At 30.9% G+C, this 18,977-nt stretch overlaps 1 protein-coding gene across 2 annotated transcripts; it reads right to left on the bottom strand.

Annotated features, from left to right (window-relative positions):
- Positions 1 to 1,543: 1,543 nt before the first annotated feature.
- On the bottom strand, positions 1,544 to 11,404 carry LOC125846648 (cyclic nucleotide-gated ion channel 2). 2 transcript variants are annotated; one of them, XM_049526207.1, is made up of 8 exons: positions 11,285 to 11,404; positions 4,422 to 5,055; positions 3,709 to 3,924; positions 3,308 to 3,624; positions 2,769 to 2,880; positions 2,454 to 2,690; positions 2,269 to 2,355; positions 1,544 to 2,179 (listed from the first exon to the last, which is right to left on the bottom strand). In XM_049526207.1, the coding sequence occupies exons 1-8, from the start codon at positions 11,308 to 11,310 to the stop codon at positions 1,694 to 1,696; spliced, it is 2,115 nt and encodes a 704-aa protein (XP_049382164.1). In that variant the 5' UTR covers positions 11,311 to 11,404; the 3' UTR covers positions 1,544 to 1,693. The 2 variants fall into 2 exon arrangements, with proteins under 2 accessions (XP_049382164.1, XP_049382163.1); XM_049526206.1 differs by lacking the exon at positions 11,285 to 11,404 and adding an exon at positions 5,227 to 5,458.
- Positions 11,405 to 18,977: the final 7,573 nt, after the last annotated feature.

Raw genomic sequence — 18,977 nt, 5'->3', positions numbered from 1 at the left:
AAAAGGGAATTTTTACTGTTGTTAAAATTGTCGGGTCACATTTTTAATTCCGTTTATTCTTTAAAAAAATTACTTTTATTTGTTTATTTAATTAAAAGAAAATAAAGTTATATTTGTATTTATNAAATCAAAATAGGTTTTAAGCAGTTTTGAAATGTTTGAATAAAGTTTAAACGTGCTTATAAACATTTATTTTAAAGTTAAAATAACAAAAATAAACCAAAAGTCATAAATCCTATCTTATGAAGTCAATCCAAACAGGTAACCCAGTACATCTCGTGTTGAGAGAAAGAGGGTAAATTCTTATTGACTAATTACCTAGAAATATCACTTTTATTTCTCTTAAAATTATAATATTATTTAATTATTTATTTTAAAAATATATATATTTAAAACAATAAGAATAGATTTTTCTCTTTTAATGAAATGACACAATTGTTCTCTCTTTTTTTAAATTATTATTTTTCATATTATTTTTAAAAGGGAATTTTTACTGTTGTTAAAATTGTCGGGTCACATTTTTAATTCCGTTTATTCTTTAAAAAAATTACTTTTATTTGTTTATTTAATTAAAAGAAAATAAAGTTATATTTGTATTTATCTATTTTATCATATCAAGAGAGAGATTAAAATAGATTTAATCTTATATCATCTAGTATTATCTATTCATTCTATATTATTTCTCATTTTTAGTTGTTTATTTTATCATATTAAAGAAAAGATAAATTATTTTTTTATTATTACATTTTACATTAATTATTATTCTAAATCTTTTATCAAATTATTCATTCTTTTAAGTTCTTTATAACGTACAATATACTAGTAGAATATCTATTGCAATTGAGATAGTGAAAGCAAAATGAACAAGAAAGTTCTAATATCCTAATACTCTATCCAAGATATACGATGTACACATTCAGATGCTAACTACCTACCTAATAAAGTTAAATTTCTTTAATTATATAAGTTGCTATTTGATTTATGAAAGAAAAGTTGAAATTCATGCTAATCTTTTTTGACACACACATCTTTGTTATTATCCTATAGGGGCTAATAAGAACGCGTCAATCACGATTGAAAAATTTTAAGGTTGGCAAGCTTTGGTGTATATAAAACTTCAGGTAAAACTTCACATTGTAATGGGAAAGAAAAATAAAGAACTTTATAAGGCATAACTCTAATTCACATGATATGCGGTTTTAGGGCTCGATATAGCATAGTTCAAAATAAGCAAATTTGTGCCAGCTTCGGCCCAAAGCGGATAATAGGTTAGACTTGGGATGTTGGGCCACATGACACCTAATACGAATCTCATATTGAAATAGACAAATCTCATAATAGAATAAGAAAGTAAAATGAAGAGCTTTGTAAGTTATTACTCAAGTTTACATGGTACTCGCGCTTTTGGAGCTTGATTTGGGTTAAGTGTAAGTTTGTAACCCAAAGAAACAAATGCAAACTTGAATCGTGACACCTAGTTGATCCGTCAGAACTGCGAACTTTACCAACAAGAAGATTTGCTTCTAAGGTGATTACAAAGGAGGGGGGAATGATGTAAAATTTATTTGAGCAAATAATTCCCGGGCCCTTTATATCAGATATTAAAGTTCAATGAATCAATGTCGTTGTACACAAATCTGGCTTATTGACGAAAAATATGACAAATGAGGATATAGTATCAAAGCTATTATCACTATTCAAGATGATCATGTGGCCTGATTGACAAGAACATTGCAGCATACTTCCGAAGACGATGATCATTATCCCCATATTCGATAACATGTATAGTGGGACGGCTAGTCCTCATCATGTAACGTCGCCAAGCTAACTGTATATTCACAGCAGCCCAGGTTCTCCAATTGGATGAATAATACCTTGCTGTTCTCTTTAGCCTCTCGTTTGCAAATTTGTATCTGAAGTGATCCGTGATAAATCGAAGGTGGTTTGCATCTAAGCCAAATGCTTCTGTAGATTCAATGCAAGTGAAGGTTGCGGAAGAAGCTGGAAGTCTGTCAATAAAGGGACGGCGTAAGCACCAGGAAAGAAGTTCATCTCCAAAGAAGCCTCCAGGCTCAAGTATGCTTGTGGCAATCACTCCTTTACTGAGGTTTTGGCTACTTCTTACGCGTCCACGAACAATGAACACAACCCTGTGCACTGGATCTCCTTCTCTTATGATCTGTTTAGACAGAACAAAAAAAGGCAAGAGATTGTCATAGTTGCAAGCAGTTACAGTATCACTATACAGAGTGCGCAAATTGGTAGTACCTTCTCATCTTTAGAGAACACAAGTGGCTTAACGCGATCACAAATGTTATCTAGAATCAGATCATCCAAACTTTCGAACAGAGGAACCTGATGTAATGAAATTCAGATATCAATATATTTCCACTAGTAACATGTACCAATTTTGTGTTCTTAGAAGGGACGTAAGAATTGGCTTTGTATTGTACCTTTTTAATAAGATCAAGGCAAAGAAAGCGTTTGATGTCCCTTCGAAGTCCTTCTGGCAAGTCTTTTACAAGTTCCATCTCATCTTCGCCACCCATCATAGCCCATCTCTGGTGTTCAAAGTGGCGAACTCTTTGTCTTAATTGTGATGGCAATTGTCTTCTCCTCATCCACCATTCCATATCCCTACATCTTAATTGCATTTTTCGCTTCTTTGCCATGACCGCGTGTAAAAACACCTTGAAAACAGAAATAAAATCAGCATCAATGAATCATGTCACTTTTTAGAAAAATACAAGTACTACTTAATAGCTTACCTGGATGTTACCAATCAACAGAGTAAAGAGCATCAATCCACTAAGCACAAGGCATATACTGAAAATAACTTCTAGCCAGTGACTTGTTGGTTCTAAGTCATTGCCAAATGTGCTGCAGTCAAACACCAAAAGTTGTAAGTGAAGTACTTCAACAAATAGTCTCCAAAGCAAAAGTCATCAAGACAGTTCATTTCCATATTCATATCTTCTCCTCTGGCCAAACACTTTGAAGGGAATTAGAGATTTTCATGTTTCACACCATACAAAAATCAAAAAAACATACCCAGTGTAGTGTGGGTTCTGGGGAGGGTAGAGTGTACGCAGATCTTACCCCTATCTCAGAGGAAGAGAGGTTGTTTCTAATAGACCCTCAACAACATGGAGATGGTCTAACCACACAATAATAAAAGCGAAAAAAAAAAAATCTTTACTAAGATGTTGAAATCAACAACCTTTCTGATCTGCATTAGACCAAGTTATTCACTTTTGAAGTCTTAATAACTATTAGAGTAATATATATAAAGAATGAAGTTATTTACCTAAGGGTCATCAGTCCCCAAAAGATGGGGTAAAGAATCTTAACAGTGACGGATCTGCTAGAAACAACAGGAAGTGCCCATTGGTATATCCCATATGGAAATGGTCCATTGACATCCAAACACATTGGCTTCCTAGTCACTGTTGTTGAGTTCCCAGCACATGGATTTCCCACAGTTCCTGTTGGCAATAGAAACTGATAACACACCTCCTCTGAGCATGACAAAGATAGATTACACGAAGGGTTGCGCTCACACTGCTGCCTTAGACATGAAGCCACTCTTTGTATTGCAAGAACATACCAGCATCCCCCAGCAACCTTCAAATAATAACTTTTACTCCATCAGGTTAAGTTAACTTACAACAAATCGTAATTCTCTATAGTATGCAGGGCAAAACTTACATGAGAAGCAATAAAATAAGCAATGAGATTAAGTCCAAATCCCCACCAGATGGTACCAAAAATATATCCAGTAACCTTTTGCATCCTTCTCATTAAACTTATACAGTGATATACTTTGGGGAGGAACTGGAACAAGAACATTAATAAAAGGATCGTCATTATAAGCTTTATCTGCTCTTCTCTTATTAGTTTTGGAACCACCAGCCAGAATACAGCCTGCAGAGGAAAATAAATCATGTTTATACAACTTGAGCAAATAAATAACAAATATACTCATATCTAATATAATCTCAAAAAGTCGGGTAAAAAGTGTACACTTTCACTTTTTGTTTGTTTTTGAAAAATTAGAAAAATGTTGGATGAAACCATAGCATAGTAAGTAGTACTAATCCGTGACCTTCAGGTTCTTAAGAAGTTTTTGTCTATGACCACTTTTAACAATCAAACCATATCTCCATAGGAATAATACCTAACAACTTTTTTACACCTACATATTTTATATTCCTATATTGCAGGAGTATTATAATATTCTAAAAAACCTTCCTACCATGACCTTCTAATATCCACCCTTTCACTCTTTTTTTTCATGTAACTTAACTACGGCAATCAATTACTATTCCGATAAAAAAACTATTTCGATAAAAAGTGAATAATTTTTATGGCCAAATGGGTCTTCGAATAAATCTAATCAAGTGGTTATAAATGTATGTAACCTGTGGAACGGGAAGGATGACAAAAGCATCGAACCAGAATCCTTTAAGGGACCTAACATAGTGAGAAGCAATCGCACGCGCATCCCACACGAGTTTCCCACACCCAACCACCAGCGATTCTCTTGACACGTAAGCCAACCGAAACTGCAACCACAAATGGAAGAGGTGCACGGCGTCGACGCTAGTCCGAATCACCGTGACGATAGCCGCCAGGCCGCCGTCCATGTACAAACACGGCGATCCACCACGGCCGATGGATAAGGCGTAAAAGAATAGAGGATCAACGGCTAAAGCCATGCCACGTGCCAATAATATCATTCGGTTCCATCTCTGCACGCGCTTGCTTCGAGGGTCTAATACACGCCCGAACGGCCCCGATGTGTGCCGGCTGCGACTGGACCGGGATTTTCCGGTTTTTGAATCAGTCCGGTTTTGAATTGGAATTAGGGAAGAACCGGCTGAAGCTTCCCACTCCGGTTGGTTAGCTCCGTCGCAACTGGTGGAGTGGAAAACAGGGACGCCAACTTGAGTACATGCATAACATTCAATGGAATTTGAGATTGGATTGTTGTCGTCATCGTTGTCATCGCTGTTATCAGGTTGAACTGATCTTCGTCGGAATATGCCGAACCACCTGATAATACAATTCATATAGCAAAAAATTCAAATTAGTTCAGTTCAAATGGTTACGTAGCTAGCGAAGAATAAATACATCCCGTTCATCCAAAAATTATACTAGACTAATAAGAAGGAAAATTATACTACTACTTATTAGAATTTCTGGCTCTGCTATTGATCTACTGACCTTGAGAGGAAGAAGCGGACGTCTTGGTGAGAAGACATGATGTTGAGAAGAGGGAGGAACCATGGAAAAGAAAGAAGGACTATAGGCAAAAATTGAGTAATTGATAATATACTCAATTTAAGAGGGAGAAATCAAACAAGAGAATTATGTAGAAGCATGAAGAAGAAGGCAACATAATATGCATGTGAGGGAAGAAGTGAAGATTTTTGGAGAGGAGGAAAAGTGGGGCAAATGTATGTATTAATGGGTCGATAATAATTTCAAGATAAAATTTGAAATTAATTTTTTAGATAATTTCAAAATTAGTTATAATTTGAAATTATGAAAGATAAAATAATCTCGTTAAATATTCTAAATTCAAAAAATACTTTTATTTATCTCATCCTGATCCGAGTATAAAATGATGTAAATGTATATAGGTGCAATAATTTTGAAATGGTACGTCTGTGGAATGAGCACATGAAGAGATTGGCATGTTGCTGTAAGGACGAATATCCTATTACGGAACGTCATGGTTGTGGGGTCTTGTTCCAGTGCAGCTTGGGGTCCCGTTTATTTTGTTTCTACGACTCTATTTTCTTGCTTTGTAACTTTCCATGTGTACATACAGAGCAAATCAACAAAGAATCAGCCAACTCTTTTATTTTGTACATATTGTCATAAATTGTTCGCTGGGGCTAGCTGGTTTGATTAGCTTATATATAAGTGAAAACTAGCTAGTTTTAACTTTACATGCTAAGAGTATGAAACATAATCAATGATAAAGTTATTTCTGTGTAATTTAAAAGTCACAAAATAGATATTTTTAATATAAATAAACGGAAGGAGTATAAAAGTGAATCACGAACATAGCCAAAGCAATCGACAAAGGAAAGGAAAGACGTGTAAGGATTGGAGCAGAGAAGAGCTTACTATAAAAAGAAAGAAAAAAGTGAGTGAAGGAAAAATCATGACGTTGAAGTTTGGCACTCGGATTCGGGCATTTGGCCAATCGAACAAATCGACGCACACAAAGCTAAAGCGGTGTACCAGAAAGATTTCATCGCGCATGCACACACCTATCCCTGGCAACAAATCCTTTTTTTCTCTATTTCATTTTATGTGAATTTTTTTTTATTGAACATAAAGTTTATGAATGAAAGAAGAGAAAGAGAAAGTCACTCAACTTTCATTCTCAACTCAAAAGTCACTCAACTATGTCTTCTTTGTATAGAAAGTCACTCAACATATTTAATTATTATTTTCACTAAAATTTCCTGACATGAAATTTTGATTTTAAACCAAACATCCATTTAAACCATTTAATAACCTGATCCATTTAATCCAACCCACTAAATCATTAAAAGTCGTCATTCTCTCTTAAATGTGTGAACTATTTCTTTTTCTTTCTTAAAATCAAGTATGCAACCAAGATCTCATCATATATAATATAAATATAATGTACTAATTATACAATAAAAGAGATAGCAAAATTTCTAGGTGTGATAGGTGATGTGATGAAATAGCGGTGCAGATAACTCTTTGGCCCACATCTCATATACAATATATGAGATATATATGAAAACATCGGATCTCAAGCACGGAACGATAGAAGATTTGACTAAGAAATAAAGAGAAATGGAATATTGGTCAATCATAAGTCTAAATAGGGAGACCTGAAATCAAGAAGAGGTCGAACCAGCTTGTTGTGTTCCAGCGATAATTCGACTAGAGAGAATGATGACTTTTTAATGATTTAGCGGGTCAGATTAAAGGGATGGGGTCATTAAATAGTTTAAATAGATATATATTTGGTTCTTAAAATTTTAGTTTAAAATAAAAATTTTATGTCAGCAAATTTTAGTGAAAAAATAATTAAATATGTTGAGTGACTTTCTGTGCAAAGAGGGCATAATTACGTTGAGTGAGTTTTGAATTGATAATGAAAATTGAGTGACTTTCTGTGAAAAAAATTGATAGTTGAGTGACCATCAAAGTTATTAACTCAATTAAAGAAATATTTGAAATTTAGGGTAAAAACAAGATATATACTTCATTTATTTCATATTTTTTATGTCCAAATATCTATTTTACCCTTAGTGAAATGATTTATAGTCAATACAAATATCTATCACTTGTTTTAGACTACAACTTTCAAAAGTCATTATGTTTTCCTTAAATTTTGTGTCAAGTCAAACTAAATCATATAAAATGGGTAAAATGAGACGGAGGGAGTATTATTTAATTAGCTAACATTATTAGGGATGTATTTTATTAAACTAACATAATTAATTATATTTGAGAACTCTAAATTTGATTATTACTACTTTATGTAGTTATTTAAATATTAAGGGTAAAAAGGAAAAGAATAATAAAACTTTCTTGCTTTTCTAAATTGGACAAGTAATAAAACTTTCTTGATTTTCTAAATGGAAAGTGTCATATTTACCCCTGTACTATTAGAAATAGTTTAAATATGTCCTTCGTTATACTTTTGGTCCAAATATATCCTATATGTTATACTTTGGGCCAAATATACCCATCATCCGTTAAATATTTGAATCTCAATCTTAAACTAGACAAGTGGAGGGTTGATATTAATTTGAAGTACCCATATCCTTTTTGTCCAAACCAACACCCAAAATAACTCATAACCCAACACAAATAAAGCTTCTAATATCAACAGACAACAATGGAGTAATGCCACGAAAATAACAATCTTCAATTCAATTTTGACCACTTCAATAATGATCGTATTCATCTAAGTTGATGATTCTCAACATCCGAACACACACAGTCACTTCAAAATATCAACAACTTGAAATTTTGATGAGTCAACAGTGAAAAATTATTGAAAAATTTTGAATATTTTTTAAACTCATTGTCAAATTTAAAGAACACAAAAGGCCAAAACTAAATTTAGCTCAATAATTCTAGGCAAGAGAAAATCTCAGCTAAAAGAAAAACTAACCCAAATAATTTTCAATATTCCATTGATTTACACAAAGTTCCATTCACAAATTTTAGAAGTAATTTGGCCATAAATATGAATGTCGATTCGAAGACCCAACAATTTCGTTTCCAACTTCTCCACCCAATATACCTTATAATTTTAGGGGGTGAATCGAAGCCAATGAAATTTCAAGCACCATATCAGTTGAACTTTTAAAAATTTCAGAATTAAACTCAGACAATGAACTCAATAAGAACAACATACAATGAACTATTTTTAAAAAGTTTGCAATTTTTTTCAACGTTTTGTATTTTTGATTGGCAAAACAAATGGAAACAATAATTATAAAAACCAAATTCATGTACTGCGCGAAGCTAATCAATTAGTAATGTTTTTGACAAAACAATTGGTTGTGCTTTTGTTTGCTTATAAATGGATTTGGGCAAAAAAGTGTTTAACTGGGTTATTTTGGGTGTTGGTTTGGACAAAAAGCTATGAATACTTCAAATTAATCTCAGCCCTCCACTTGTAAGATTGAGATTCAAATATTCAACGGATGAAGAGTATATTTGGCCCTAAGTATAACGGTAAGGATATATTTGGACCAAAAGTATAACGAAGGGCATATTTAAACTATTTCTACTAATACAGGGGTAAATATGACCATTTCCCTTTTTCTAAATATAATACAACTATTGTTGGATAAAAGGAGTATTTGTTTGTATCATACTCTCCCATATTAGTTGATCATTTTAATAAAAATAATTGTCTCATGTTGATTGTCTACCTTACTAAATCAAGAAAATATTAATTAAATTTTTCCTATATTACTCTTGCAAATAATTCTTTTTTGAAAGTGTTCAGATTTGTTTGTAAAATTCCGAATAAATTTTTTAAAGGTTAATTAGTAAAATCATCTTCTTATTTATAATTTTTTAATGGGGAACTTTCACATATAGCCACTCAAAATAGCCTAATTACTCTCCATAACTATAGTTTGATAATTACAATTTGTAGCTACATGTTTATAGAGGAGAGAGGCAAGCAAGACTGGGAGAGAGAGGAGAGAGGAGAGAGGCGAGAGAGAGGGGGCAAAGAGTGGGAGAAAGGTGAATTGCATATCCATATACGTTAGATAATTGTATATTATACATATGTATTTGTATATATGGCAAGCGAGATTGGGAGAGGGAGGAGAGAGGCGAGCGAGAGAGGGCAAAGAGTGGGGGAGAGGTGAATTGTATATGTATATAGGTTAGATAATTGTATATTATACATATGCATTTGTATATATGGCGAGCGAGATTGGGAGAGGGAGGAGAGAGGCGAGTGAGAGAGGGCAGAGAGTGGGAGAGAGGTGAATTGTATATGTATATAGGTTAGATAATGTATATTATACATATGTATTTGTATATTCTGGCGAATTATACATATACAAACGTGGCAAATTATACAAACTCGAAATCAGCCCGCGTAATTAATGTATAATGTTAGTCGTGAGTGATAATTATAGCAAATGATAACTATGATGAATAATTAAGTAGTATAAATTTGTTTAACCGCGTAATTTTCCCTTTTTTAATATACATATAACGAAATAGTGATCAACTAATACGAGGGTTGGAGTACAAAACTACAGCCTGTAATTGGTACTCCACTTTATTTTAAATTGTAAAAAATGTTTGTAAACGAGTAATGCTATGACTTTCTAGAGAGAGATCAGAAATCAATGAATTATATATAGTACAGAAATAATTGCAAGACGTACGGATAACCAATGATCTTACGCATGCAACTATATATAATACTCACTTCAATCAGACACCGTTTGATTGATATAATATAATATATTTTAAAATGAAAGATCTTTGATATTCATGACTAAAATAAATCTTAAGTAGTAATGTAACTATAAATTATTTTATTTAAGGTAGAAAAATAAATTTAAAAATTCTGTTTTTTATAGAAATGTGATATTATTATTTAAAAGAAATCCTAGTAATCGGGTTTACTTATATATACACTTAAATAGTTAAAGTTTTTTTAAATAAAAAAATCGAAACTGCGGTGACCCAATGAAGTAATTGGGTAACCCTTGTCGAGTATCTAATATTGTAAAGAATATACGAAGTCTTTAAAAAAAAAAAGAATAATTAAAGATCCAACTACATTTTTATTACTCCATGCGAATATAATAAAAGTTTTAGGATCTGTAAGTGAGAAATTTCAATCGAAATGTTTATATACCGAACATAACAAAACCAGTTTAATCATAATGCTTTTGAGTCATCCTCATAAAAGAAATTCATACAAAATAGGACTAGCAAAAATAGGGATATGCTTATGAATCACTAAAGAACTTACATTTTCGAAATAAATTTTAGAAGTCATATTTTGTATCATTGTATTTGTATGTAATTACGCCATATAATCATACTCAATTCGGTGTTGGTCAAAGTAATATATTAGTAATTACTTGGCAAGCAAATTAGTTAAGTCAAATCAAATAATTAAAGAGTTAAGGGACAAAAACACACTTAAATTATCTCACTTTATTGAGTTTATCTGAATTATTGAGAGCGTAAATTTCCTACATAACCCTTAATAAGTCACGATCGAGTTATTTTTTTTATTTGTAAATCAATTCACAAGTTTAACTGATTAAACATACTAGCTGATTTAACTGATTATATTAGATCCAAGTTATAGAAGTACCATTTAATTATAAGTTTGAGTTGAATATTTACAGTATAACACTAATTCATCCACAAAACATAATTCAGAGTATATTTTTTGTTTTCTCCGTGTGATTATCTGAATGATCATCTGAAAAATCAATCATCAAATATTCACATTTCACAATCTCTACAATTACACACTCATAAGGTATCAATGATCTTCACTCATTCTAATCTTTAAAAATAAAACCCTAGGGATCTGTGACAAGGTTTCTTTCTAGGGTTTAATATATATCCATGGCTAATTGCAGTACTTATACTTCCTATAATAAAATTAAGCTTCATTTAGCTATTTCTGGGTTGAAAATTGAAATATGACAGAATATATATACTATACATACATATTATGGTTGCGAATAAATTCAGACAAATAGAAGAAAGGAAAAACCTGGAGTTTGAGAGTAAATGAGCCATGCATATAGCTCTACTTCATGCAGACCAACTGATCGAAGGTGCTCCAAGTCCGAAAAAGGACTAATTAACGTCCTTGGACCAGCAGAAAAAAGAAAAAAATTTATATTTGGATGGAATACTGGAATTGCATAAGCTTCTGTCTTGATCAATGAGAAGAAAATAAAATAGAGAGAGAGGAAGTAGAAGTATCGTGTGGGAGAGAACTAATTAATTAAGGGAAGGACTAGAGTACAAGGATATGAATACGTACATTTGGTAATATATAACACATGATGAGTTGAAAATCAATGAAGCAAGATGTGTGGTTATCATAAGTAGATTGAACATCAAGAACAATAATTATTCATGACAATATATAATAATATAGCTATTCAAGAAACAACAATAAGGAACATTATATTAGTTTCCATATATGTAAATAGTTTAGTGTTTGTGAGGTGTGTGGAAGCTTCCTCCCCTTAGCATCAGTCACCCTCATACACTCCAAACAAAAACTAATTTACACACAATCCATGCATTGAACAAACAACAACCTAGCTATTCCATGTACTATATAGATATTCCATGTATTGCTAAATATAGTCAATGAGTAATCATAGATCTACTTACTTTATATACACATACTATATATTTTCAAGTTCAAGGTTAACTATATTGTGGACGATCAGTACTTGAAGTTATATGGATCGATTGAGCAACATTTTAAGTAACCTGATAATATAAAGGTTCGTTTTATGGATATACATATTATAACTTAGGTGGTCCAATAGGACGTAACGAAGGATGCATGGAAGGTGATTTATAGGGCCACCGGTACGGAATAAGGGGGGACGAAACACTGGTCCCGTCTCATCCCACTAAGCTTACGTGACGGGATGGGCGGCTTAGTAGGATATTCTTTTATATTTGTATAAATTTATTTTTAAATTAACTCATGATTTTACGACTTTATATTTATTCTGCAAAAAAGGAAATATAAATATCTCTGAACATATAATTTTATACATTATAATTTATAATAAAGAGTGTATAACTTTTTGTTCACTCCTTCTAATTCTTAACATAAATTTTAATATGTAAACTGAAAAAAACTAATCAATTAGCAACATTATATTAGATTAATTACACAATAATCAAATTGTACATGAATAAATGATTTGTTTATGTTTACATGAATTAATGATCACGAGTATCATGATGCTCACAAGGTAAACATTTAATTTTTGAGAAAATAATTGTGTTGTTTATAAAGCAACTTTTAGTAATCAAATCACATATTTAATCAGAAAATATTTGTCCGTTTCACTTAGTAGTTAATAATATTATTATTCCCTTCACGTGATGGTTCCTTTTATATATTTTCTTACTTATCCTTTTACTTAATTATTTAGTTCCCTCTTGGTATGATTTTATAGGAGCAACAAAACAAATACTAATTAACAAGCTATATATATATAGACACGCCTAAATCTTATTCGAAATGAGACATTTTACCAACAAATGGCCTACTAAATCCTACAACATCCCAATTTTCAAGTATATATATACCCCACTTCCTTAACGGTCATGTACGGTAAGTTGAAGTTGTGTCATATTTTGCCTAATCACCTCATCCCAACATTTTTAGGCCTACCTTTACTCATTAGCATGTCCACAACAGTCCACCTCTTACACCTCCTAAGCAAGCCAGATATCTACACATTTTCTAGATCTTCACATACCCGAACATTCTCAACTTGATCACTTTCTACATCTTGTCCTTCATCACACTTTGTCGCGAATAACTTCATTTTTAATCTTTATCATTTTATGCCCACACATCCACCTCAACATCCTCATCTCTATCACTCTCATCTACTGAACATGAGAATTTTAACCGACTAACCTCCGTCCCATGGGTAATTTTTTTTTTATATATAGTCGATCTAATCATCGCCCCATATTCACCTTCTGTGCCATTAACCCACTATTTAACTCAGAGTTCTTCTTCTCTTTTTTTTTTCTTTACCCCGCTCCAAGTATAACTTTGTTACATATGATTTTTATGAGATCAATTTCTGGTAAAATTAACCTCTTCATAAAATATTGAAACTTCATATGTTCATACTGTAAGATAAATATTTTTTTATTAAATGAGTACTAGGGGCAAATATTAAAGATCACGAATTTAAGAGGCAAAAATTAAAGGCCCCTTCAAAATAAAAGTATTTGCGTGAATGATTTAAAATAATACAAATATAACATATATAACACATTCTAAATAATTTAACAATTAATAATTCAGTCAAAAACTGTAAAAAAAAATCACACACAAAAGGATATATATCAAAGACCTTATATATCAATAATTACTATCTAAATGATTGCTTTTGATCAATAATTGATTTGAGAGGGGCCTATATAGCTCTCTGATTAAGTCACTGAACCAGCAAGACCATTGATTCAATAAAGCATGTTTTTTCATTATTTGTCGTTGAGCTCTGTCATCATTTTTTGATATAATCCCATTACAATATATCTAACCTACCTCCTAAGATATTTTAAACGCGGAACATAATAATATATAAAAGAAAATATAATAAACTCATCAAATTTAAATTCTGAATTCTCTCTCCTTTCTATGCAATTAATAGTATTATAAGTCATGTTTAAATTTCAAACGTGACATTTTAAATCTTGTTACATATATAAAATTCTGATTCCACCTTTATTGTGGATAAGGTATCTATCGAAATACTTTTGCGAGACAACCATTCAATTAATCCTCATTGTCCCATTGATAAATGATAACATGTGTTCCTGTTTCACCAAAATAATGAACATATTCAACTTTCCAGACTGGGAAAAAAGCTACCTTTTTGTTTTTCTTTTAAGAAAACCTAAGAACATGCAATTATCATAAATACTATTCCCTCCGTCTCATGCACTTTCCGAATTTCGAGATTTAAACAAGTCTATCTTTGACCGTAAATTTTTTGTAGATCTTTTAAACATTTTGAATTATCAATTACTCTGACTTATAGTACTTTTTATATAGTTTAAAAACATATAAATTAAATTTCATTTCAAAAAAATTAAAGATTCCATGCGCAAATTCCGATCAAACTTAAACTGTTTGACTCTCGAAAAATGAAAAGTACCACGTAAATTGAGTATATATGTTAAGAAAAAAACGAGAGAGGAAGTAGACAGAATATTTTTGGAGGAGAATAATTGTGAGAGCTATATTTACATGATCCTCAGAGATATTGCATGTGAGCTGTTCACTAGTCGTACTAGTTGGGTCAATTTAGTTATAAAAAACTAAGATAGACGTATCTACACGTAGTTCAAGGAAATCGGACCACAAAAATTATTTTGTATTAGTCCATCATAAATCCATATATATTTATTCTATTAGACAAGTTGTGACGTGACAGACCATATAAGAAGAGATACATATTACTTCGGTCAAGAAAATAATATAATGAAAGAAGTTATGGAAGAAAATTCAGACAAAAAAAAAAAGAAATTGAATAGGGAGTGGGATGAGAACATCGATGGCTAGGGTTTCTACGAAGGAAAAGTGTGAAATTTGTTGAGGTTGTATATATTTTGTAAAGAAATTATTATTATATCTTGAAAATTAAATAATTCAAAGTTAGTCATGGTAATTAGGATTTTAGTGGATTCACAATGTCAAAACTTTCCAGGATTCATATAAATATTAACAAACATAAGCTATTATATGTCCAGACTAATATATTGATTTTTTTTCCATCAATATCTTTAAGTCAGAGTTATTCGATATTTTCATTTTGTAAGAGATAATAGTCCAATAGGCACGAAAATAGTCAAAACACGCTTAGCTCAAACACCATCAATCGCTTAAGAGAAAACAAAAAATATTGCTCATCTTTTTTATCAGAAAAATCGTTGATAAAGATAGAAGATAGGAAATGAGAGGTGGCTGAATAAGAGAACATGGTAAGTCAATTTCATATACCGTACAGCTTTATTGGTACAACTAAAGTACTGTCATTTTTATTTTATTTTTTTGACTTAATATTTTTTATAATAGTATATAGTATTACACTCCAAATGGAACTAACTATTGCTTTCATGCACTAAGTAGACACGGCATCTTACTTTCGTGTCATTTTAAAACTTTGTGATTTTTTTTCTTTAATTTTACTATTTCGTATTCGACAGTTATACTTACTTCGATTCAATATTAAATTTATCTCTGATATTTCGATTGAGTTTGCTCATATTGTCAGTTCTCACCTCAAACATCAATAATAAAAATTATGGTAAGATTAATGATAAGGTTAATAAATTTTCCTTTGGTGTCACTTGCATTATTAGAAATTAGAAGGGAAATCTCCAAGTTCTCATCAAAATAGAAAAGGAAAAAATTGGAAACAAACTATTAAAGGAGAATATATAATATGGTAAAAACAATCTTATTTGGGAAGAGTCATTTCATTTTTCAAAATTTCCTCTTTCTCTTCTCTTCTGATATTGCTTCAACATATTTGTTTTGATGGCCCATTAAACATAACAGTATATGATTGGCCCGTTTATTTTATTTTTTCTTCTTTTGCGAATTTATTCACTTTTGGTTACGCAGCCCATTGATTCGGAGAAAAAAAGATCTTGGCCCATAATTTAGTATTGTTGGCCCATTTATGTTACTGGAACTCTGGCCTACTTACGTGGGCCCATATGATGCATCATGTTCCATCATACTTGTACTCGTGTCGTGAATTTTTGGAGTTTTTTTCATTATTGAAAGCCCCAAGTCATCTACGTCCCCTTAAATTTATCTGCATAATTCATTTAGACACTTCAATTAAGACTCGTACCTATTGAACACCTCTACCCTCCCGAATTTGAACCATTTGAACATTTTTTGCCTACATGGCACATTGTCTGTGATTCACCTCAAATAGGCGCGTGAAATGTATTTAGTTTTGCATTATTTTTTTTGGAAAAAAATGTTCTTCCTTCTTCCTCACCTCTTTGCCATCACTTCCTCCACCGCACCAGTTCACGCCGCCAATGCATCCTTCTTCTTCCTTTTTTTCCTCTGATATTTTTGTTCTTCTACTTCCATCTGTTTTGTTTTTCTCCATTGACATTCATAGTAGGATTGGCAGCATCGTCACTGCCATCACCATGGCGGCCATCATAATCGTCATTTTTATCATGTTAATATGTAGAGGGCTTGAAGCTTGAATATTTTTTTTAGCTGTTAATATAATGTTTTGGGGTTAAATTAATGTAGATTTGTGTGATTTTGTTTGACTAATCAACTATAGAACTCAAAAATCGGACATAACTCAATTTTTCCGACAATATCATAGGAGTTGGTTAATTTTCCGATGAAATTCATCTTTTCGTACAAAAAATTGAATGAAGAAGAAAGTAAAAAAAAAAAATCATATTTAGCGTAAAGAGATCGACAAGAACTAATGACTTGGAGAAATTTATCATCAACTCCTCCCCAACTTATTTTACTTTGAATTTTCTCTTGCAGATGAACCAAGAAAGTTCTATAATACTAACATATTTACGGGTGGGTTGCCGTGTTGGGGGTGGGGCATCGTAGAGGGAGAGGACTTTTGGGCTCCGCTGGTATAAGGGGTGGGTAAGTTAGAGTATTTATTTTTAAAATGTTTATTTAATTTCCTTTTTCTTTTACTTTATAATACATTTTAAAATAATTTTTTGGACTAATAATACCAGATGTCATTATTGAATTCGTCAACTTGTCATGTCATCGCAAGTGTATTTCACACACTTTATACTTTTAGTTTATTGTCAAAAAAATGTTCAAATGGTTCAAATTTAAAGGGGTAGAGGTGTTCAATAGGTACAAGCCTCAGTTTAAGTGTTTAAGTGAATTATGCGGACAACTTTAAGGGACCGACTTAGGCCTTATTTAAAATAATTGAATTATTCAAAGTTCAATATAGACGTTTGAAATTTTTTCCATATTTGTTTTTTCTTTTAATGAATTTCTACATTATCTAGAAGATAAATTGTACTACTTATAAAATACTATTATTTATGATTTCACAAAGGACAATAGTTGAAAAAATAATTTAGATTATATCCTTAAATACTTTTTTTTAATAGATGTGCCTTATTCCACAAATAACTTAATATGAAATAGATGGAGTATTTTATAAATTTTCTTTTACCTAATTATGTTTATAATTATATTTTGGAAAAACTAGAGAATATGACAGACATCAATATATATTTAAAATAAATAGTTATAGTTTTTTTTTTATGTCATATGGATATAACTACACAATAAATAGCAAAGTTAATTATCTACAAATAATCATGAAAGATATTAAATATTAAATAGAAAATTATTATTACAAGCATAATTAATTATGTCTATGCACATTTTATGTCATTAGTTTTTCATTTTTACCCTCATTAATACTTTCTCTTTCATCAATATTCCTATATCACATATTCTCAATATTTTCCTCTCATATTCCTTCCAATTTAAGATCCTTTTAATGATTTTAGGAGCATTTTTTTGTGATTTGAATTCATCGAATATCTTTTAATTGATTTTTTCTTTCCTTTTTATCAAGATTATATCTGTATCAATCTATATTTATAGGGTTTCGCTTGAAGAATTATTTTGTTTTCTCCATTACAATGGTTATAGTTATAGAAAAAAATTAGTACAGGAAGAACACGAGTAAAAAGAGATTGAAGTTTGTGTGATTGTCAAATTTGTATATAGTAGAATACTTACATACTTGTATTGTAATATTAGCACAAGTTGAAATGGTGATTTGTGAATACAAGTATATCTGGATATACAAGTAATCTATCCAATTTAAAAGATTGATTAGGTAAGACAAGTATAATTGGATACATTAATACTATATTTTTTATAAACAAATACCCAAGTTAACACCAAGTCTCAAGTATTACAGAAAAAACTTGAGCAAAAAGAGATTGACATTTGTTGGATTTATCAATTTTTTTATATAGGCGAATACTTACACACTTCATTCTATTAATTTCCGTTTTTCTTGTTTCTATGTTGTCCAATGTATCCATCCTTTGTTTAACAACATTGTATTCATATGTATACTATATTGTATTTATTTTTCAAATTGTCGTGTTCATATACTAATTGTCACACTTTATTTTTTTTGATATATTAATATATTAAGTTTTTATAAATACTTGTATCATTGATATATTCATACTTTAAGTTTTATAAATCGAGATACCAATTTGAATTCAAAGTATTCATATGCTAATTGTACACAATTAATACATTTTCCTTATTTAGTTTGTTGTAATTAAATTTGTATTAGTGTATAAACAGAAAAATAAAAATATATAAATATAGCTAAAAAAAGATATAAATTGTAGTCATTTTTTATAAATAACATACTTATGGCTATTGAACTTTAATAACCCTATAAATATAATATTTTTGTAAGTTACTCTTATATTTTTTAGCGGTACTTTTAATTTATAGTTACAATTTTTGAAGTGTGATACCCCTTTTGGATTTGTCCTAATTTATTCACTATGACAGTTTAAAAAATTCAATAAATAAGGTGAATCATATTTTTATAAGTTAATGACAACCAACGTCGAGCTTCAAGTAATGACTTATGACTCATGAGACCGTTTCG

This window comes from Solanum stenotomum, chromosome 12 (genome assembly GCF_019186545.1).
Source record: "Solanum stenotomum isolate F172 chromosome 12, ASM1918654v1, whole genome shotgun sequence".
Lineage (NCBI taxonomy): Eukaryota > Viridiplantae > Streptophyta > Magnoliopsida > Solanales > Solanaceae > Solanum > Solanum stenotomum.
Note: the sequence above shows the minus strand (reverse complement) of the source record. Positions and strands in the feature narration are given on the sequence as shown.

Bases quoted from the DNA above. Each gene is read 5' to 3' on its own strand.
- LOC125846648 (XM_049526206.1), bottom strand. From the start codon at position 5,264: ATGTCTTCTCACCAAGACGTCCGCTTCTTCCTCTCAAG. The intron at 3,925-4,421 runs GTTACATACATT...TTTCCTCTGCAG, and splicing joins TCATCCTTCCCGTTCCACAG to GCTGTATTCTGGCTGGTGGT. The intron at 2,691-2,768 runs GTAAGCTATTAA...TCTGTTTTCAAG, and splicing joins TGTTGATTGGTAACATCCAG to GTGTTTTTACACGCGGTCAT.